Source organism: Gymnoscopelus braueri, assembly GCF_963280865.1.
Source record: "Gymnoscopelus braueri genome assembly, chromosome: 14".
NCBI classification, from domain to species: domain Eukaryota; kingdom Metazoa; phylum Chordata; class Actinopteri; order Myctophiformes; family Myctophidae; genus Gymnoscopelus; species Gymnoscopelus braueri.
In genome coordinates, this window is record NC_137619.1 from 42,678,014 (window position 1) to 42,701,764 (window position 23,751).

General features: G+C 40.0%; 2 protein-coding genes across 2 annotated transcripts in view; both read right to left on the bottom strand.

Annotated features, from left to right (window-relative positions):
* Positions 1-23,751, bottom strand: part of kcnk12 (potassium channel, subfamily K, member 12) — a gene marked incomplete at both ends in the record, with an annotated part of 61,188 nt that overhangs the window by 27,124 nt on the left and 10,313 nt on the right. The gene's annotated exons all lie outside the window — the stretch shown is intronic.
* Positions 12,878-16,507, bottom strand: LOC308099871 (uncharacterized protein). The gene is made up of 7 exons (XM_080448714.1): positions 16,268-16,507; positions 14,804-14,863; positions 14,557-14,622; positions 14,324-14,389; positions 14,009-14,068; positions 13,759-13,824; positions 12,878-13,503 (listed from the first exon to the last, which is right to left on the bottom strand). Exons 1-7 carry the CDS (start codon positions 16,361-16,363, stop codon positions 13,423-13,425), a joined length of 495 nt encoding a protein of 164 aa, XP_080304840.1. The 5' UTR covers positions 16,364-16,507; the 3' UTR covers positions 12,878-13,422.

Here is a 23,751-nt window from a genome sequence, read left to right on the forward strand (position 1 = left end):
CTCTTGTTTTGTCTTTATTCCTAATAACAATAAGAATAATAACAATAAAACAGTTTGAATACACTTGGGGTGTATACTTGAAGATTATTTTCCTTCATGATTTTACCGTTTTTTTTTTTTTACCGCGGGTCGCGGGGCGGGTTGAGCCATAGATTTATATATGGGTTCGCGGGGCGGGTTGAGGCGGGTTGGGTTCCGTGGCGGGGCGGAGCGGGTCATGAAAAAACCCGACCCGCACATCACTAGTCCCCACCGTCCCCTCTGGGGGCGGAGTCCTTGTTTTCTAGTTTTTGCATTGAGCCAATCGCATGGCAGGCAGGGCGGGGCTTGGTAGAACCTAGTTACCATTTAATAATACGCCACAGGCCACATAGCGTTCATCATCTCCTTGGCCTGCCTGTATGTGCAGATAGCAGAATAAGTCAAATGTTAATTAGTTGGAGGTGGAGAGGGCTCTGCAAATACGCTGCGTCCTCTAAAATGATCACCGTATTTCTTTTTGCTTTATATGGTATGCCTCTTTGCGTTACGGTGTGTGTGTGCTGTACGCACACCTTGGCCTCTCCGCCCCGTCTCAAAGCTGATTTATGGCCCACTTTGACAGGGGGTGGAGGTGTGTGCGTTCCCCGGACAGGAGCTTTCAGCTGAGATGGGGATTTATCTAGACTTGCCCTCCTGTGCCGGGCCAAGACACACCAGCGCCCACGGAGATTGGACACAATCTTCTGGTGCTCTTGGGTCCGTCTCTGTCTCTGTCCGTCTGTCTGTCTAGCTACTGGCCACCTGTGTGCTATAGTGCAGTGGTTCTCAACCTTTACAGTCCGTGACCACCCAAAATAATCATATTTGAACTGGGGACCCCCCCAAAATAATCATATTTGAACTGGGAGCCCTCCAAAATAATAAAATTTTAACTGGGGACCCTCCAAAATAATCATATTTGAACTGGGGACCCCTCCCACCCTGATAAGCACTTGGAATGTAGGAGATGAGGCATTACATGTACTCGGTTGCACAGCTAGTTATTGTGAAAATAGCAGATATACAAGCTCACAACGCCTCGCGTTGCGAGGCGTTGTGAGCTTGTACATCGGCTATTTTCACAAGTTTTGTCTCTTTCCTATATTATTTGACAGTTTGGCCAATGTTTGACCAGTTTTTATAGTAGGCTATAGTTTGTTGATTACTTTTGATGCAGTAATGGTCTTTTTCTTGTCTTTCTATCCTTCTTTCTTTTTGTATTAAAAAGGTCTTAAAATACCTTAAATTGTCATCTGGGGACCCCCCCCAAATCATGTGGGGACCCCCCTGAGGGTCCTGACCCACAGGTTGAGAACCACTGCTGTGTGTGTGTGGTGGGACAGGTTTCATTTCATTGATGGTGGACAGAAAGGTCTGCCCACAACTGCAGTACATCGCCTATATTTGTATCTTTACAAACAAGTGTTGAATTTTTGTGGTCAACAACACTCTAAACTGCTGTTCACAGTCTTACAGATGAATAAAGGCCGATCTACACTGTCTTTCATGCAGATCATTAATTTTTTACTCACTCACATTTCCTGTGAGTCAGTTGATTTACTGCGCAACCTGGGGCGTCTGAGTTAACAAGAAGGGAAAGGCATGAGGCAGGAGTAGACACAAAAGTGTGTACTGTGCATGTGTGTCAGTGTGCATGCGTGTCGCTAGGAATGGGAGACGGATGAGGCCGAACAGCATAAGGTTTTAAAATGTGTTCATGTCTCTCTAGCCAGCTTCAAATGGCTCCGTAAAATGGCCAGTTAAGTGATCTCCATCTCATTATGTACTTATACTCCTCAGCAGTAGGCTATGCATGAGCAGTACATTTTCTCCAGCGTAATTACAAAGCGAGGAAAGGGTAATACCAGGCAACGAGGGGTCAAATTGATGCAACACATTACTAGAGCTGTGCGGTGTGATACGATATGACAAAAGTAACGACATCCCAGTGCATGAGCTGTACAATTTTGTGCCATGATCCTCCATTATCACAGCTGGATAAATAAGAGGACTGTCTGTTATAGGGAAACCACTCTGACATTCGACAGAAACAGGAGATCGAGTGGGAGAGACGCTGCGCTGGAGCGAGAAGCCTGCCTTGCGGCCCTATAAATCTGCTTTCACGAGCGTGCAATCATCTCTCACCCCACTTTCTGCGGGCACATTCATAAACAACTGCAAACGGCAACAAGGATGGGTTTGACCTAGCATAGCGGGCATTCAGTTAATCTCAAAAGACAAATGGGTGAAAACATGAAGTTAAAGAGACAACACGTTGTGCCCTCCAGAATCCAAATGATCTGTCGTGTATCATTTCTCCAGTGGTCAAGTACTGTACTTAAGTACAATTTTGATGTATTTTTTTTACTTTACTGGAGTATTTCCAATTTTCTGTACTTTTACTTCTACTCGACTACATCTCAGAGGCAAATATTGTACTTTTACTCCACTACAATTATTAGAAAACTATTTTAACCACTTCAGTCCTATACATTTTGGCCATTTGAAAATAGCAGATCTACAAGCTCACAATGGCATTGTGAGCTTTTAGATCTGCTATTTAAGATGTTTATACATTTGAAAACTTATGACATGGGACATTCTGCAGAATGAGTACTTTCTACTTTTGATACTTTAAGTACATTTTGATACAAATACTTTGGTACTTTTACTCAAGTAAGTTTATAATTCTGGACTTTTACTTGTAACAGAGTATTTCTGCACTGCGGTATTGAAACTTTTACTTGAGTAAAACAATTGGAATACTTTTTCCACCACTGCATTTCTCAACACAGGACTGCAAACGTGTGCTTCCCCCAAAGTCCTCTAACAGCCTACACACACACTACGTACAAATAGGGGTACGTTTGCTTCCATTTGTACACCTAATTTAACACTCAGGATGTCACCGTGTAGAGCAGTGGTTCGTTAAGTGGGGTCCGGGAACCCTCAGAGGTCTTTGAGGGATTTCCAAGGGGTCTTTGGCAAAAAAGGGGAACAGTTTAAAGGAGAATACCGGACAAATTAAGTGTTGTCTTTGATGTCTCGTTACTCACCTACCGACGTGAAAAGTGGCGTTCTTTTTTTTCCATAGATTCCCCTGTCGTCATTTTTTAAACCCCCTCCGTTGTCATAATGGGAGCGCGTGGGTTAGGGAGATTCGTCTATTATAACCGATGCAAAGTTGTTTTTTTCTCTACTGCTAGTCATTGTGGAGTCTCATGATAGTCAAACATGCGCTGAAACTTCCTCAAGGCCACCGTTAATGGCGAACGACTTAACACTGGTTGCTTGTTTCCAGAACCTGGCAACACGAGTTGCCAGGTTCTCAATAGAATGACTATTCAGACGAGTTGCCAGGTTCTCAATAAAATGACTATTCAGATCCTAGGTTCTCCACTGTTATCTCACCCCCTGCCGTACAGTATAGACGGAGTTCTGCACTCAGATCTAATCTGACAATAAAAATCTTCTCTAATGGCAAATTATGGGTCCATAGACTAGTAGGCTGTATGCATCACTGAGATCATGTCTGCCCTCATTTAGGAAGTGCAGGCTTTAGGACAGAGCAGCACTGGGCGAAAAGAGCCAGAATCCCCAAATATCGTTTTTTTGATTCTCGCTAGAATACGGACATTTCTGATGCATATCCTGAGTTTTGTTGATATGCACCATATCTGGGCAAATATTAACCCAATATACATCATGAAGACAATATATTGTACTAGGATACGAGCAACATTTAAATTTTGTCATGTATGTGTTCCGTAAATGACCTTAGATCATATCTGGAAATATCTGTTCACAATATTTTTCTAGAATACTGATTAGGTCTATGGCATATCTGGATGTGTCAGATATTGAGTTCATATATCACTTAAAGTCATATCTTTACTCTGGAACCGCTAGAGAATATAGACCATTTCCGATGCATATTTAAAGTTTTGTTGACATAAACCATACCTAATCAAATATGGTTGAAGTATTCGTCTAATTGTCATATACAATGTATGAATATGACGTAATGCAGTATATAGGAATATAATGACACCCTATTTGGAGTAGAATAATGGCAATATCTGTAGCATATATCATCACCTTTTGTCATATAAAACATTTTTACTACAGATTTTGCCATTGGCCCTGTTTTGGGTGAGATATTTAATTGATATTGATAAGTCATGAAAATTAACAGAATCTGGTGATTTATACTGGGCAGAATCCGAAAATATCTCATTGGATACGTCACTGGATTTTATGTAGAATACAGAACATTTCTGATACATATCCTGAGTTTATTGATATGCCATATTTGGTCAAATATGAACCCAATATACATCATGAGGACATATATTATATAAGGATACCAGCTACATCTTATTTGTGTCATCTGTGTGTTCCAAATATCACCTTATGTCCTATCTGGACATATCTGAGCACAATTTTTTTTCTAGAATACGGATCAAATCTATGGCATATCTGAATGTGTCACAAATACAGTCTGTGTTAAGCTCATATCAGTTAAAGTCATATCTTGACTCTGGAGCCACTAGAGAATTAAGTATACCGGAATATATTGATACCCTATTTTGAGTAGAATAATGGCAATATCTGTAGCATATATCATCACCCTTTGTCATATATAACATAATACCAAAGATTTTGCCATTGGGCCTGTTTTGGGTGAGATATTTAAGTGATATTGATAGGTCATAAATTGACAGAATCTGGTGATTTATACTGGGCAAATAGAGCCAGAATCCGAAAATATCTCATTGGATACGTCACTGGATTCTCTGTAGAATACAGAACATTTCAGATACATATCCTGAGTTTATTGATATGCCATATTTGGTCAAATATGAACCCAATATACATCATGAGGACATATATTATATAAGGATACCAGCTACATCTTATTTGTGTCATCTGTGTGTTCCAAATATCACCTTATGTCCTATCTGGACATATCTGAGCACAATTTTTTTTCTAGAATACGGATCAAATCTATGGCATATCTGAATGTGTCACAAATACAGTCTGTGTTAAGCTCATATCAGTTAAAGTCATATCTTGACTCTGGAGCCACTAGAGAATTAAGTATACCGGAATATATTGATACCCTATTTTGAGTAGAATAATGGCAATATCTGTAGCATATATCATCACCCTTTGTCATATATAACATAATACCAAAGATTTTGCCATTGGGCCTGTTTTGGGTGAGATATTTAAGTGATATTGATAGGTCATAAATTGACAGAATCTGGTGATTTATACTGGGCAAATAGAGCCAGAATCCGAAAATATCTCATTGGATACGTCACTGGATTCTCTGTAGAATACAGAACATTTCAGATACATATCCTGAGTTTATTGATATGCCATATTTGGTCAAATATGAACCCAATATACATCATGAGGACATATATTATATAAGGATACCAGCTACATCTTATTTGTGTCATCTGTGTGTTCCAAATATCACCTTATGTCCTATCTGGACATATCTGAGCACAATTTTTTTTCTAGAATACGGATCAAATCTATGGCATATCTGAATGTGTCACAAATACAGTCTGTGTTAAGCTCATATCAGTTAAAGTCATATCTTGACTCTGGAGCCACTAGAGAATTAAGTATACCGGAATATATTGATACCCTATTTTGAGTAGAATAATGGCAATATCTGTAGCATATATCATCACCCTTTGTCATATATAACATAATACCAAAGATTTTGCCATTGGGCCTGTTTTGGGTGAGATATTTAAGTGATATTGATAGGTCATAAATTGACAGAATCTGGTGATTTATACTGGGCAAATAGAGCCAGAATCCGAAAATATCTCATTGGATACGTCACTGGATTCTCTGTAGAATACAGAACATTTCAGATACATATCCTGAGTTTATTGATATGCCATATTTGGTCAAATATGAACCCAATATACATCATGAGGACATATATTATATAAGGATACCAGCTACATCTCATTTGTGTCATCTGTGTGTTCCAAACATCACCTTATGTTATTGTTATGTATCTGGACATATCTAACATGTTTTCTAGAATACGGATCGAGAATTACGATTTGCCATGCATATTCAGTGTTAACTTTTAATACATCCAAATTTAATATCAAAGAATACATTTCTTACCACATCAGTTGAAATTGTCAAATGTTGATTTAAAAAAAAATATATATATATGTATCAAATGTATAATTATATACGTATACATCTTGCAAATTCAGTCCAGTGATATCAAACAGATACACATTCAACTACAGACCTCCAAACAGATGCATCATGTAGCTTAAAATATATACATACCATACATAATATAGGACCCCTAATAACACATTAGGCCATATGGATCAAACAGATATACATTATGCATCTTAAAATATATACATACTGTACATAATAGGACCCCTAACACCACATTAGGCCGTGGCCAAACACATCAGTATGAATTGTACACCTGCTCTCTTAAAAGTTTTTGCTCCAGCATATCGTTTAACACATATTTTTTTAAATCTTCTCTTCTGGTGGTCCCTGGCACTAAACATTTCCAGATGGGGGTCTGCGGCCAATTACATATAATTTTGGGGGTCCTTGGCACGAAAATGTTTGAACCATATATGTTCAAAACCATGTATTTTCAGGAAATGGAAAAAGTAACCCGTTTTCCAATGAGATCCCATTTCAATGGTTAACTATTAGTAGAGGCCCTAGGGGGGTTCCACGCGACACCCCTTTTATAGAGATTTTGATGATCCCAAGAAAAAAAGTTGTCCAAAGTGTGTTTTTTTTCCTATGAGGCCTGCAGGATTCCTGGCTGGAATGCTGGCGAGTCTTTCGGAGACTGTGGCACGCTCAAATTTAGACGTAGCCCAAAGATAGAGATACCATTTGATTCTAGACAACCTCAGATTTCCAATGGGACCAACCATGTCATGCTATAGTGTCGGGAAGGGGGCTAAATACCTAATGATTCAAAGTTGGACAACATTTTGGCGAGGGACAAACAGCCATCACCATTTTCCAATTGGTCCCTTGAGCTGTCACCTCAATATATGTGAATGGGTTACATGGGAACCTACAAGCCTCCCCTGTACAGACATGCCAAATGTATGCCAATCTCATGCATTTTTGGGCAAGAACCATGCAGTTTTTTGCATGCAGTACAAATATGTAATTTCCACCTATTGTAAAAAGGAGACCACTACTGTATCTATAGCTGTATTAGACCACTGTATTGCATCTAGACTACTGTGATACATCTATATCCCACTGTACTGAATCTATTAACCACTGTACTGCATATATAGACCATTGTACTGCATCTGCATACATATTTGTACTGCATGCAAAAAACAACTGCATGGTTCTTGCCCAAAACTGCCTGAGATTGGCATACATTTGGCATGTCTGTACAGGGGAGGCTTGTAGGTTCCCATGTAACCCATTCACATATTGAGGTGACAGCTCAAGGGACCATTTGGAAAATGGTGATGGCCGTTTTTCCCTCGCCAAAATGTTGTCTAACTTTGAATCATTCAGTATTAGCCCCCTTCCCGACAAGGTAGCATGACAAGGTTGGTCCTATTGGAAACCTGAGGTTGTCTAGAATCAAATGGCATCTCTATCTCTAGCTACGTCTAAATGTGAACGTGCCACAGTCTCCAAAAGACAGTCTCACTGGCGTTCCAGCCAGGAATCCTGCAGGACTCATAGGGGTAATAGAACTGTGGAAAAAAAAAAAAATTGACCACTTTTTTTCTTGCGATCATCAAAATCTTTTTTTAGAGGTCCTATGAATGCATAAAAACAGACTATAAATAAGGGCTCGCACGTGGACCCCTCCTAGGGCCTCTACTAACATGTATCAAACCCACTGACAGTCTTAATCTCTTTGAACCCGACGTCCCCGTTTTGGGCATACCAATTATAGGCCAAAAAAATAAAATCAAAATTATTTCAGGGGAAAGGGGGGGCCCTCTCTATCGTGTAAAGGTTGTTGGGGGCCATTCTGCCCAACAACAATGATTATACAGGTTAAACACATCTTGCCGAAGGCAGTGTTACCAACACATTAACAGTTTCCTGCCTTGCTGTAGAAAAGGGTACTTTGAAAGTACAGCATGCACACTGACTAGCAATTCTTTTCAGTGGAAGGAAAGATGCATATGACCATGGTACTTGATTAGTTTCCCAGACTGTGCAATTGCTGTTTTGCCCAAAATGCCACTTATCCCCATGCTCTTTGAACCAATTCACTTTTGCTACTGCATGTTCAACCTTTGTCAAACATTCATCTCTCCATAAAAACACAAACACTTTCCATATATTTGACATCTCTCCCGGGCGCATTAGTGCATTAGGGTCGATAATGGGATCTCCTGTGACTCCCTCAACACCCAACCATTTTGCAGTCACAAATGATGATGATCCTGACCTATAGCGACATGTTGAAAATATATCACCAGCTAAACTATATCTGCTGCTGTACATGTAGTTTAAAGATACTCTCTCAATTCTCTCATTCTGATACATCACCTTAAACATTGACAGCAGATCTGAATTGTCTGACATTGACATTGTGGTTTGTTTAACAGGTGGAAGCAAAGTTTCTAGAGTATTATCAAGCTCAAAGTTTCCATGGGAAATATGATCATGCGAGAGATCATGTAGGACATGTAACTTCTCTGCCTGGATAGCTGTGGCAGTGGGGGTGTTTCGGAATAGTGTTTCAACCTCTGTATCAAATCTATCCAAAAGATCTGGGCACATTAACGGTTTGCCTGCTACCTGCCATTCAGCGAGCCATTTTCGCATCATAATCACTTCAGTGTCTTGGTTATTAGTGTGATAATCTCCTAATGTACCATTGGCACGTTCAAATGAGAAGCACCAGAATCCATGAACAGGTCCAAAGTCTTTAACACAGGACTTCAAATGTAGATGTAAATGCATATTCATAGTGCACCACTGTTTACCATATCGGTTTTCAAAGGATCTACAAAACATTTGGAGACATCTATGGGCATCCTCAATCTGCACATCATCAATAACTCTAGAGCATAGCAATTGTGTTGCTGCAACAAAAACTCTCCACAAACTATAGTCCTCTTCTCCTATGACTCCTTTAAGAGCAAAGGTGGAATAGACACAAACCCAAAGTTTCCACTGTGCTGCAGTAAAACCTTCAAAAGCTGCCTCAATCTTTGAGGGTATACCAGAGTCAATGTTACTTGGAAGTTTCAGTGCGTTTACCCTTTCCTGTATTGTGGCAAATCCTTCCTTGGAGATTGCACCTCTTTCTTTCCAAACTTGCATCACTCTTTTGGCTGTACCTTCCAGCAAGTTATGCATCGGATCAATAACATGCATTCGAACAACATCAAAATATGGTAATTCTTGTAAACAGCTGTATCTGGCTCCATATTTACCCTCAATCCGGCTTTTGCTAGCTTTGTTTTTTGCCCTCTTAGCTTCTCTGGCATATCTGCAGTGGTCCGTGTTACTTCTAACCGGCCATGTATCATCAAACCCAGAGTAATCTACCTTATTATCTACAGTCCGTAGAAAGCTTTTTAGGCACTTGCTGCAACCCTTAATTGCCATGTGGCCAAGAAAGCCTCCGGTTTTCCTCGCAGCTGGAATGTCACTCGCTAAAGACAACAAAGCTCCACGGACAAATTTTCCATCAATATTTAACCCAGCCCACAGTTGTTTCAAATCACTGACCAAAGGTTCCAAAAAACCATTTATGTGTTCCTTTGGCTCATGGGGACCAGGTATAATTCCAACAACTATGATATTGTCCTTCTTAAACCTTTCCTCCCTTGGAAGATTCATCACACAAAAGTACATTACCCCAACAGAGTCATTAATATGTTTATAGGGCTGGAACCAGTCAACATTGAGCATAAAACCAAGATTCCCTAACTCTTGTAAAAATGGCTTGCCCTCATAAACCTGAAAGTTCTTCCATACCTGCCCATCAAAAATGTCAGCATATACTCCCTCCTTAACATTACGCTGCCTCCACTTTTCACAGGACTCTTTGAAGCCAGGTCGCTTTAACATATCACTAACAGATTTTATCAAACTTCGATAACAAAATGTTCTTTTTGGGTAAAGAAACTCTTTTCCGTCTTTCCCGACAACAGATCTCATTAGCACAGTGTCACATTTATTACGAAATCTTTTTTGTGAATGTGTGGGATAAGCTACATGGCAACATTTGTTTGACTTCTTCTGGATGACCTTCCCACTAGCATCATGTGTTAACGTTACAGCTTCATCCAAGGTATATACAGAATGGCACTTTGGACATACAACAAATGTGGTAAAATCATTTCCATTTACAGATATAGCCTTCCTGAACATATATAAAGTTGCAGGGAAATGTGCTACAATATCTTGTAAAGGTGCGACACAAAATGTACTACTCAGTACATGTAACATTATTCTGAAAATTTTTAAGATTGACTCAAATGCCCGGTCAGAGACTGTGAAGAATGACTTCCACTTTGACAGTAACAAAAGCAAGAATGTGATTATGGCATGTTGCTCACATCTAGCAGTGTCCTCTGGATTTTCTTGGCCGTCTTGCCCATTGTTCAGTGACACTTCATTCTCACTCCAAACTTCTTGGTCCTCAGAATGTGACTAAAATGAGAAAGAACGAACACACAAAGAGAAAAAAATCGGATCAGCACAATAATGAGAATGACAAAGACTTCCGCGACAGTTACCCAGGTTACGCTGTAGTTAAATCTGCACCTTCGACAACAAGAAAATCAGCGGTAATCTATGAAGAGATAGTCAAAGATTCTTACAATGTGATGCTGTGTGTGATGCTCTCTAAAACAGACAGCTCAACAGAGCAATCCATGCCAAACTTTGTTCAAGTGAATCTCAATTTTGATTTTTACACCAAATTACACCAGATTTATCCCCCAGTGCTAACAGTAACTTCTGCAGCGCTACTCAACTTTTTTAAGCACAGGATAAAAATATACATTTCCGTTCAAATATATGGGTTGCTACATTCTTTTTCAAAAACAAACAGACAGACATATACAGGTGCGTCAATTGTTACAGGTATAATGCATAGTTTTCTATGCATTTCAGGGTTTTTGGGGGGTTTGACCCCCATTTCTTTTTTGCCGCGCGCCCAGGATAGGTGTCCCTTAATTCAATCTCTGGGAGTTGGCAACCCTAACCTTGCCATACCTTAGCTTTTGCTGAACTGATGCCACTGGACATACACACAAAATAAACAGGTACAGTGAAAAGAATATGTCAAAATGTACATTTTCTTATAACAATAACAATGTGTAGTGTGTGTTACAAAATGGAAAAATCCAAAATAGGACAGTCATTTTTAGTTTGCGGCCCCTTGGACTTTTGGTATTTTGCTGAGTGGCCCCTGAGCCATCTTAAGTTGAGTAGCCCTGATCTAAAGTGATGTTGCTAGGTTTTCAATGTAATGTTTGTTTTTTCCCTTTCGTTGTCTTTGATCTCCAAGGGTTATACTTATAGCTACATTCATTCATTTTCAAATTATCAGAAAATTAAACATTTGCCAAAATGTATACTGTTTGTACAATAAAGTGTGTGTGTGTGTGTGTGTGTACCTTATATCCTAATGCAGTGGTTCCTCAACCTTTTCAGGCTGTGACCCCCTCCAAAATCAAATTTGAACTGCCCCCCCCCCCCCCCCCCCAACAAGCACTTAGAATTAGGGGTTGAGAAATTACATTTAGTAGGACTCTGTTCCACAGATACATATTTTGAAAATAGCAGATCTACAAGCTTATAACGCCTTGCAACGCGAGGCGTTGTGAGCTTGTAGACCAGCTATTTTCAAAATGTTGCCTCCTTATATTATTTGACAATCTGGCCAATGTTTGACCAGTTTTTATAGTATAGTTTGTTGATTACTTTTGATGCAGTAATTGTCTTTATTCTTTTCTTTCTTGAGTTATTAAAAAGGTCTTAAAAGTCCTTAAATAGTGACTTCACCGTCATCTGGCTCCCCCCCCGCAAAAAAAAAAAAGAATCGACCCACAGGTTGAGAAACACTGTCCTAATGTACATTCTATATTCACTACTTCTTGGAAAGTAACAAACTCAGAATACAGGGTACAAACTCATAATATGAAAAAGATGGTGGTTCGTTTAATGCATCCTTTATTAAAAATGTGATGGATGCATGATGGATCCAGGATGCAGGGCTAGCAGCATCACTGGATCGGTGTACAGTATAATGTCTTTAGAGCCATGTATCTGAAGTCAAGTCTTAAGTCATGAATACCAAGTCTAATGAAGGGAATTATTGCAAGCAAGTCGACTAATTTGCATCTCTGGTCAAGAACACTCTTATGGATGGTTGTATGGATCAGTCATTATCATGAACAGTGTTAATGCAGATTTAATATTTCACATCATTTACCTGCTCAACTTCTGAGGAATCTTCATTGGTGCTTGAAGTGAGGCTTCTGGTCATCTGAAGCACAAAACATCAGGACAATAACTCGATTAATAACTGGATTGTGGGGTATTTATACCAAGTACATATAGCTGGACTTTTCCCCTGCATTTTCCCATCCTAACTATTAGTAACTCAAAACAAGTCAAAATTCGGGAAAAACAGGGAATAGCTCCTCTACAATAAGGCTCATTATGCATGGTTCTGGTGTCTAAGCAACATGACAACAAACATAAGTGCGACAACTAAACCTACATATATATTACTATTCAAGAGTGGACAACTGGACATTATTATTGTTATTATTAATCCATTACGCAGGAAATAAATATAATATCCTACGGGCAGACAGCTTCCATCACTCTAGTCTCATCTCCAATATACCTTTTGGACAGTTTCAGAGACTACATAGAATATGTGACTCTGATAATGACCAACAAGCCATCAAGTACCAGAGGTTTACACAGAGGGGCTAAAATATTTCTACTTGAACTGAACAGAGCTACCTTGGACCTTCTTTAAGTTCACCGCCCTCACTCCCCTCTACACCATTTATTTTAACCAAAAAGATTTACATATATTTTTGGGTGAATATTTGCCAATTATGACCAGAATAGCGACGCTAGGGTTCATGTGGTTACGAGTCATGGCCAACTGAAATTTCAACACTTCATTTACCTGCTGCCGGGTTAGGGTTAGGGTTAGGGTTAGTGCAATCTGCTTATCTTCTAGAGGTGAAAATACAAAGAAAATATCCAATATTATTTAGCCATTAGAACACAAATACAGTTTACACACGCACGCGCACATACGCACACTCAGTAGTTGAGTACAATGTATATAATGTCATCTCACTCACACCCCTGTGGGATAATAGTAAAGACTGGTCAACTCTAATTTAACACTTCTGTTACCTGTACATTTTCTTCAGGCGCATTATCCGTGTTGTCTGTGGTCTGGTTTCTGTTCTCCGTCTGGTTGACAACATGCAAGGAGAGTGATTTAGGGCATGTATTCCAAATACTAAAATATTTATACTTGAACTGAACAGAGCTACCTTGGACCTTCTTTAAGTTCACCGCCCTCACTCCCCTCTACACCATTTATTTTAACCAAAAAGATTTACATATATTTTTGGGTGAATATTTGCCAATTATGACCAGAATAGCGACGCTAGGGTTCATGTGGTTACGAGTCATGGCCAACTGAAATTTCAACACTTCATTTACCTGCTGCCGCTGGTGCTGTTCATCTTCTGATGACTCAATGCGGTTTGAGTGCAGTCTGCTTATCTTCTAGAGGTGAAAATACAAAGAAAATATCCAATATTATTTAGCCATTAGAACACAAATACAGTTTACACACGCACGCACATACGCACACTCAGTAGTTGAGTACAATGTATATAATGTCATCTCACTCACACCCCTGTGGGATAATAGTTAAGACTGGTCAACTCTAATTTAACACTTCTGTTACCTGTACATTTTCTTCAGGCGCATTATCCGTGTTGTCTGTGGTCTGGTTTCTGTTCTCCGTCTGGTTGACAACATGCAAGGAGAGTGATTTAGGGCATGTATTCCAAATACTAAAATATTTATACTTGAACTGAACAGAGCTACCTTGGACCTTCTTTAAGTTCACCGCCCTCACTCCCCTCTACACCATTTATTTTAACCAAAAAGATTTACATATATTTTTGGGTGAATATTTGCCAATTATGACCAGAATAGCGACGCTAGGGTTCATGTGGTTACGAGTCATGGCCAACTGAAATTTCAACACTTCATTTACCTGCTGCCGCTGGTGCTGTTCATCTTCTGATGACTCAATGCAGTTTGAGTGCAATCTGCTTATCTTCTAGAGGTGAAAATACAAAGAAAATATCCAATATTATTTAGCCATTAGGACACAAATACAGTTTCCCCACGCACACTCAGTACATTATGACCAGGTTATGACCAGAATAGGGACGCTAGGGTTCATGTGGTAGTCAAAGTCAACTGAAATCTCAACACTTCATTTACCTGCTTCTGCTGGTGCTGTTCATCTTCTGATGACTCAATGCGGTTTGAGTGCAGTCTGCTTATCTTCTAGAGGTGAAAATACAAAGAAAATATCCAATATTATTTAGCCATTAGGACACCAATACAGTTTACACACGCACGCACATACGCACACTCAGTAGTTGAGTACAATGTATATAATGTCATCTCACTCACACCACTGGATAATAGTTAAGACTGGTCAACTCTAATTTAACACTTCTGTTACCTGTACATTTTCTACAGGCGCATTATCCGTGTTGTCTGTGGTCTGGTTTCTGTTCTCCATCTGGTTGACAACATGCAAGGAGAGCAAGAGCTGATTTAGGGCATGTATTCCAATGAAGGCCCCCCAACATCCTATAGTGGTTCTCAAACTTTTTCATGTCAAGGACCCCCAAATTTACACTTATTAGCCCACGTACCCCCATTTTAAAAAATATGCCTCAGGACCCCCCATAAGAGAAGATTTTTCGGCACTCGCAGTGATTATCAGCGCTTTTTAATTTCAAGGACCCCCAATTTCACATGCATTAGGCTACGGACCCCCATTTAATAACATTTCTATCTCTGGGACCCCAATTCATATTGTAAAATCAATGTTAATGTAACTCTGAGAGTGTACAAATGGAACCAAATGGACCCGCCATTTGTACACTCGCAGAGTTACAGACCCATAAGGGTCCATTTGGTTCCTATATCCATCATTTAGCTGGGGACCCCCTGTAACTCGCTCAAGGACCCCTGGGGGTCCCCGGACCCCACTTTGAGAACCAATGTCCTATATCATTAATTAGTTGTTAAGACACATGCTCTTTTATACTGCCATCATCTCACCCTGTGCTTAAACTCTATACTTCAGCTGACCAAAGTCCCCCATGGGTCTATACTTGTTTCCATACTTTTTACTAGTTACCTTACCTCCATAAATATACTGTACCTAGGTACAGCATAAAAACATAAGGTATCTAGGTGTATGGTATATCTATCTATGGAGGTATCTACATGTGTACTTTTTACTTAGTCAGTTTCAAAGGCACTTTCAAAGGCACTTTCAAAGGCATAAATCTAATGCACAAAGCATATTCAATAAACCTCCAGCTGCCTCTTTACATTTACATCAACGTTACTGGTTAGCCAGCCACAACAACACTGTACACCACAGGCGCAGCCTCTCGTCTCCAGTAAAAAAAATAAAATACTCTTTCGTTACTCACCAAAACAAAGACTGTTTTATAGAGTTGAAAGCCTACATTCCTTAGTGGGAACACTCGGAGCGCCCCACCTCAACTCTAAAATACACTTTTTGGCCATATAAGAAAATATTTCACCGGCTGAAAAAAATCTGGTCAATAGAAAAGTTCCACTGAGTAGTTCTGTAGGGGGCGCGGTGGAGTAACCAAAACATTTTATCCTCCTGATGAAATATTTTATTATATGGCCCAAAAGTGTATTTTAGACCTGAGGTGGGGGGCTCAGAGTCTACCCACTACGGAAAGTAGGCTTTCAACATATTAAAACCGTCTTTGTTTTGGTCAGTAGTGACAGCGTATTTTTTATTTTTACAAAAGACGAGAGGCCTCACAGCCTGTACTGCCGCGGGTGTGCGGTGACATGAACATGTTTGAGAACCACTATCCTAAACAGTTTAAACTATCCCTATAAACTAAGTTTAATAATGTTAAAATCTTACCATTTCTCGATGGCGGTAAAATGCCGATTTGGAGAAGACTTCATCACAATGATGACAAAACATCGACCCTCTCATTCTTTTCCTTCTTTGATCCATATCGTTTTCTCGACGTATCAAACAAATGGGATTAATGGGGAAAGGAGTGGGAGAGAGAGAAAAACAGAGTGCTAGAATAAATGGAAAAGTTTGTTTTTCTGCGGGTGTAAAATAAACGCTAGAGCCGACGTAGAACAATGCTAGTCTGCTGGCTGACTGTGTGCGTCCTAATCATAGACTGTTCTGTTCCTGGTGCGTACAGGAAACAGTTGATTTACAAACTCTCAGCCCTTGGCTTTGCAATGCTTTGTGAGCTTGTAGATCGGCTAATTTATCTGGTCCCGCCCAATAACCCTTGACACAAGTAGTAGTTCCGGTGAAATTAGAACGTATTTATTATTATTTTTATTTTATTATTTACACTTTCATCCAACTATTTTGTTGTTCTACTGTTAGTAGTAGCTATACTACGTGTCCCATTAGATTCAATAGGACACACACCAGTGGTGGAAAAAGTACTGAAATGTTTTACTTAAAAGCTACAATACTGCAATGTAGAAGTAGGCTACTCTGACTGACAGACAGACAGACAGACAGACAGATAGATAGATGGATACATAGATACATATGGCTTTTCAAACCCCTCAGGGCAGGTAGGAGACCTGCCCTGGTGAGCATTGGGCCTGAACCAACCACCTATAGGTTCAATCCCCTGTTGGGGAATAAAAGGTCAGGAGGCCCTCTATAAAATTGGGCAGACTTACACTGTTCCAGAGCCTGCCCCTGAATTTCAGTAGCTACAATAAAAACCACAAGCAATTTACACATGCACATACAGATTAGGCAAGCAGGGCTCAGAGCATTATTGTTTCCCAGTCCCCGATGGCTCATTGAAGTCAGTCAGAAGGGCCTATAGATTTTTCCTATGTTTTTATATCGCCTCTGCATGCTCATGAATGACTAAGACCCCTGCACCTTCTGTATACGGCCGGTTGGCAGGTCACTAAAGTAAGGCCTGGTGTATGTATGCACTATGCAGGCTTTAAAACCCAGCTAGCTCATGTCATTATCAAACTGTTTAAGAAGCACTGTTGTTGAAGAGGCCTGCATGCATGGGGGGCTGAGGTGGTGTGGTATGTTTATGTTTCAATCCTCAGGCCTCTGAACATTATGGGCTCCCAGGCCCTGATTGCTCATTCAAGTCAGTAAGAATGGCCCCATTGGATTTTTGGATTTTTCTTTTCACTGTGTGTGTGTGTGTGTGTGTGTGTGTGTGTGTGTGTGTGTGTGTGTGTGTGTGTGTGTGTGTGTGTGTGTGTGTGTGTGTGTGTGTGTGTGTGTGTGTGTGTGTGTGCGCGCGTGTGTGTGTGAATAGATTAGGAGAGCAGGTGTACGTAGGCAACCTTTGCGGGCACATGTGTTCACTTAGCCTTTACTAAAGGTAATTGATACGCTGCTGATTAGCAAACCAATATGCCTCCTGCTTGGCATTCAGCATCAAGTGTTGGATTGTTGGGGGTAAGTACATGTGGCGAACTAACGTCATGTCCAGGGGATGTACTTGTACATCAAGCTGCCTCAGGCTACAGAAACAGGAGATATAGCAGCCTATCTCCTCCCCTATGGGCCTCATGGCTCGGCAAGGCTTACTTACGTATAGATGACTATAGATGACTATAGAGATGACTATAGATGACTACTACAAGCATAGTATAAAATAAACAATTCAATCAAAAACTAACAAAAAATCAGTAATACATGCAGACTATCTATTTGGGGAGAAAAGTTCTATGCACACTCTAACAATAATAGTTGTTGGCTGTTTTCACTCAAGAGGTCAAGGGCCCTCTAAGCCAGAGCCTTTGCATGAATTGTCAGGGTTCATCGGCATGCTGGCTTGGGTTGCACATTTTTGTCATAATTATATTTTTGCCAACTTGTAATTATGGCAAATGTCTCTATGTATTTAAACTACTCATTTATTTAGAGATGTGTCCTATTAAAAGTGTACAAATCAGCCAGCATGTTCTTTTTGGACAAGTGAAAGTTAAACCCACAAAAGACCTGTGGTGTAAAGTAAGTAAGTACATTTACTCAAGTACTGTACTTAAGTACAATCTTTAGGTATTTTTTACTTTACTGGAGTATTTCCAATACTTCTACTCCACTACATCTCTGAGGCAAATATTGTACTTTTGCTCCACTACAATTATTTGTAAACTAGTTACTAGTTACTTACTTTGTAGATATAAATCATTATATTATAAAACACACATTAAACACTTTAGCCCTGTTTTATAGGCTATTTGAAAATAGCCAATCTACAGGCTCACAACGTGTCGCGACTGAGCTTGTACATCTGCTATTTTCAAACATTTTAGTACTTTTACTTTTGGCACTTTAAGTATATTTTGATGCCATTACACTTTTGTACTTTTTTTTACTCAAAGTAACATTTTTAACACAGGCCTTTAACTTGTAACAGAGTATTTTTATATTGTGGTATTGCTACTTTTACTTAAGTAAAATATTAGTACTTCTAATATTCTTCCACCACTGCATAAGACTGGCTACCAGGTTCGATATTAACCCAGTTTTTTACCAATATGCTAAATAGGTCTAAAATACTTTTAAATGGCTGAAGGTTTTGGCAACCCGTGAACACCCAAAATGCATTGCATTGCATTCCCACAATTTTCGTTGGAAATAGTCCAATGTGATTGGCCCAGGAGTCGTCACGTGTGAAACGGTCGCTCCCTATTGGCGCGCTCACGAAAGGTTTAAAAGCGACCCCCGCGTTTTTCATTCACCGGTGTTTTTTTTTCTCAACTGACAGTGACAGCCACACCTACTGCAGCTCGTGGCGATGGCGGAACGGGGCCGTGAAACCTATATAGTGCATCAAAAGAAAAAGAAAAAAAACGATAGGCTTCAATCTTCTAGATCGAGTAGATCCAGGTCTCGTTCTAGCAGCCGTTCGCGGAGTTCTGTCCGCACAGACAGAAGAACTCCACAGTCAAGCGCAAGCTCTCGCTCTGCAAGTGCAACCCGGACGCCAAGACGACCGGCTGTTAACCGAAACTTGGGCGTCGTGACCAGAGATGACATCTGGAGGTAAATGTGTCTTTCACTATTTAGTTTGTTTCATTGTCCGAAAAGTGTTTTCTTCCACGATGTGTGTACGCTGTACGGTGCGGTGACTGTGTCACCAGGCTGAGGCCGAGGCTCCGCTCACCAAAGGGGCTCACCATGGAGTCAGTCACCCACCGCATGTACACGTCCACGATAGTGAAATTAATGCCATGGCATGGGTCTCCAACGTTTTCAGCTGCAACGACCCCCTAGTGCGGCGAGAGATGAAGCAGGGACCCCCTCTATATTGTCTAAAATTGTGTTTCAGATTCAACTTTTTTTGGTTTAAGTGTTATGCTCTTTTTTCCCACTACACCGACAGCTCTTTGCCCAAAATAGCCGATCTACAAGCTCACAGTGAGCTTGTAGATCGGCTATTTTTGGCTTAAATTCTCCTCAGAAAAGTGGTTTCAAGTGGTTAAGGTAAAAAAAACCAAAATCTCACAAACATTTGGCGGACTACCTGTAGTAACTCTGAGGACCCCCTAGGGGTCCTGGACCCCCTGTGGAAGACCCCTATACTGTACATGCTGTACTGTACCAGGACACTGACTAACACACTATGGTAACAGGATAGGTGAGCACAAGGGACATCTGGGCACCTCGATGTAAAATTGGCTATTTTGACCAAACTGTTGGGGGGGGGGGGGGGAATTGAAATTGTTTTAAAGTATACATGATTAGTACATGCTTAAACATTTGACAATTAAGGTCAAATATTTCTACTGTTGCTACAAAACTTGTATATCCAGTCACTTTGGGGCATACACAAGAAGTTGAAGGATAAAATCAAGTCTGATCATGATATACTGTGCATGTTCACATCATGTATAGGCTACTTTACATTACTTAAGGCCATTTTCAAAATTATTTTCTTTTTTTTTACCATTTTGGGAGAAAATAATAGTACTCCATTTGACATATGAGTACCATGTTCAATGTTTACAATGTTTAGGTGCCCACTCTTCCTGTAGCCCAGGGGTCTTCAATGTTTTCACACCAAGGACCCCTTGGCTGAGAGAGGCAGGGACCCCCACTACATATTGTACAAAATTGTGTTGTAAATTCAACAATTTCATAGACTTTGACGGCACTATCCATTGTGTATGTTAGATTAATGTGTATTTTCAGACATTTAACCACTTGAACTGTCAATATTTAGTATTTTTTTCCCCCTCTACACCAAACCTCTTTTCCAAAAATAGCAGATCTACAAGCAAAGCTCACAACGCCTCGCGCTGTGAGCTGTAGATCTGCTATTTTTGGCTAATGTTCCACTCAGTATATGGATAATGGGGTTAAAGTGGTTCATGTAAATGGCGGCCCCCCTGTAGTAACTCTGGGGACTGGGACCCCTTGTTAAAGACCCCTGCTGTAGACACATAAAACTGACCTGAGTAGCACTCAGGTTGGTGCCTCTTTTATTTCTCTCTGCAAAATTTCTTTGCCAAAAATAGCCGATCTACAAGGTCACAACATGTCCATGTTGCAACAACTTGTCAGCTTGCAGATCGGCTATTTCTGGCAAACATTCCCCCTAGAATAGAGATGCTGGGGTTCAAGTGTTTCAACAGAAAATGTATTTTATTTTAAACTTGGTTTTATGTCTTCAAAGTTGTAGCCTACTTAGAGGTAGGCTAAGTGATATTATTATGATTTTTTGGTTAAAACGGTTAAAGTACAATATTCTGATAGTAATCATTGCTACAGAGTGTTTGTTCGGTCACAGGGGTCTCTCCAGCTCTTTAGTAAACAGAATATAGTACATTTTCAGGTAGGTGACATTTTAAGCCAATCAAGAGATGGCACTGAAAATGCATGTTCTGTTTAATAAAGAGCTGGAGAGACATGGGAGACTCCTTTAACTGAACAAACGCTCTATATCAATGAGTACTATTAGAATATAGAGCTATTTAAAGGGATATTTCACTTTCAAAAAAACTTTTGGTCATTTTATCGTTTACTCAGGCTTTTGTGAGCCCCCCAGACCGTTTTTAAGTTTCTTGATTCAGTATTTAGATATTTGATATTCATTTTATCAGACACGCCTCCTTCCTATACAAACCCATTATAACTTCAAACTCTATTTTTAACATGCTAGATTCATCAAAAATACCCGTCCTTGGTGCTGCTGACTCTCCCTGCCCTCCTAATACGCGAGGGGGCCGTGTTTTTTCGATAACTTTTTTCATTTATTTTTAATTTTTTTTGGAAAATGAAAAGAATTAAATACAATAAAAAATATAATAAAATAAATGAAAAAAGTAATTGAAAAAACACGGCCCCCTCACGTATTAGGAGAGCAGGGTGAGTCAGCAGAACCAAGGACGGGTGTTTTTGATTAATCTAACAGGTTAAAAATGGAGTTTGAAGTTATAATGAGTTTGTATAGGAAGGGGGCGTGTCTGATAAAATGATCAAATATCTAAATACTAAATCAAGCAACTTAAAAACGGTCTGGGGGGCTCAAAAAATCCTGAGTAGACGATAAAATGACCCAAAGTTTTTTTGAAAGTGAAATATCCCTTAAAACTTATTTTGACATGACCGGTTGTGATTCATTTCTTGTGTACATTCATTTTGAAGCAATGCATTATATAGGTGTTGCCTGTCTTGTCTTGCGACTATGCTGATCTTGTTTGTTCATCTGTGAACAAGCCTATAACAGTGTTGAATCCTCTATTTTTGTTTTTCCCCCTCACATTTTTAGAGAGGTACAAAACCTCAACAAGAAGGTGGATGACCTGTCTGAAAACCTGAACAACAGGATGGATGTGCTCATGGAGAAGTTCGACGCAATGGACCATGCAGCTCCTAATACCAAGATACCACCAGAGTTGTCGGTATGTACTTATTTATTATCTTAAACTTTTTTTCTTTTCAGGCCAAGGACCTGAGACGGATGAAGCAGGGACCCCCACTACATATTGTATAAAATTGTGTTGTAGATTAAACTTCATAGACTTGTTTGGCAGCACCATCATCAGTTTTTGCATTGTAGGCATTACATTTAGGTTGACTCTGTTCCTCCAAAATGTTTTGTGAAAATAGCCGATCTACAAGCTCAACGCCTCGCAGTCGAGCTTGTAGATCGGCTATTTTCACAACGTTTGCCGCATTTTTTTGTAATATTTGGCCAATTTCATATTAAAAAGGTTTAGTCATTAAACTGCCACTTTACAAATGTGCAGAGGGACGTGCTGGCCAATGGGAAATTTGGGACAATTCCAGAAAGGCCTCTCCATTCCAGGCCGACCAGGCCGGCCGCTAAAAAAAACGTCCGAAATTAAGAACCGCCGGCCGGCCGCTTAAAAAAAATCCGGGCCTCTCTATCTGAGATTCCCAGGCTGAAATAGGGGCCCAGCACGTCCCTATACACTTATACTGTACGTTGGTTTGTTTACTGTTGAGTAAGAAAACAATGTTGCACATTAAGCTAATCATCTGGGGACCCCCCAAATTAATTTAGGGACCTCAAGCATCCATGTATTATTGTGTGTGTGTGTGTGTGTGTGTGTGTGTGTGTGTGTATACACGTGTATGTCCAAGCATTATGGTTAGTACAGTATGTCCAAGCGTCTATGTATTATGGCTAGTATGTCCAAGCATCCATGGCACATGATTATAGACTGACACCACTGTATTGATGTCCCTACAGATCACCGTCCGTCAGATCTATAGAGCCCTCGGAAAGGAATGGCTGGTCCAGCCAGAGGACAAGTACGTCCCCCCCCCCCTCTGAAATGCCTCTTGTGAAATAACATAAAACTTTTGTATCATGTTATGTTGAATGAGGGGTATCTTAAAAGTGTGATTTTTTTTTTTCCCCCACAGCTTCCGTACTGCTCAGAACGAGGTGGTGACCCAGGCTGTGATGCAGGCTATTCGTGACTCGGGGTCCCAGTGGACCACCAGCCTAGTCAGAAGTAAGTCTGATATCATGTTAATTTGGGGACTTTTGTCCTTAAATTGCTTGTAATTTTAACAATTGGATGACCTGCTGCTTACCTGTGATCGTAGTTAACTGAGGCATTTTCTATGTATGCGTTACCTTGCTTACTGCAAGTCGCTCTGGATAAAAAGTGTCTGCTAAATACCTACATTGTAGATTAGTGTTGATTTGACACTGTTAAAGATAACAGATGGCACACTGACCATCTAATATTGCAAAATGTTATATTGTTGTTTTTGTTAAAAAGGTTAGTTTTCTATTCAAATGGTAATTTCTATAGTGTTTGCTAAATAACAGGGGTCTCTTCTTGCTCTCAAATAAACAGAAAATAAATGTTCAACAGGAGAGTACCCCCATTTTGTTT

Excerpts from the sequence above, each read along its gene's own strand:
- LOC308099871 (XM_080448714.1), bottom strand. The coding sequence starts at position 16,363 with ATGGATCAAAGAAGGAAAAGAATGAGAGGGTCGATGTTTTGTCATCAT. Across the intron at positions 14,390-14,556 it reads AACAGCACCAGCAGAAGCAG|AAGATAAGCAGATTGCACTC; the intron begins GTAAATGAAGTG and ends TTTCACCTCTAG. Across the intron at positions 13,504-13,758 it reads AACAGCACCAGCGGCAGCAG|ACGGAGAACAGAAACCAGAC; the intron begins GTAAATGAAGTG and ends GTTGTCAACCAG.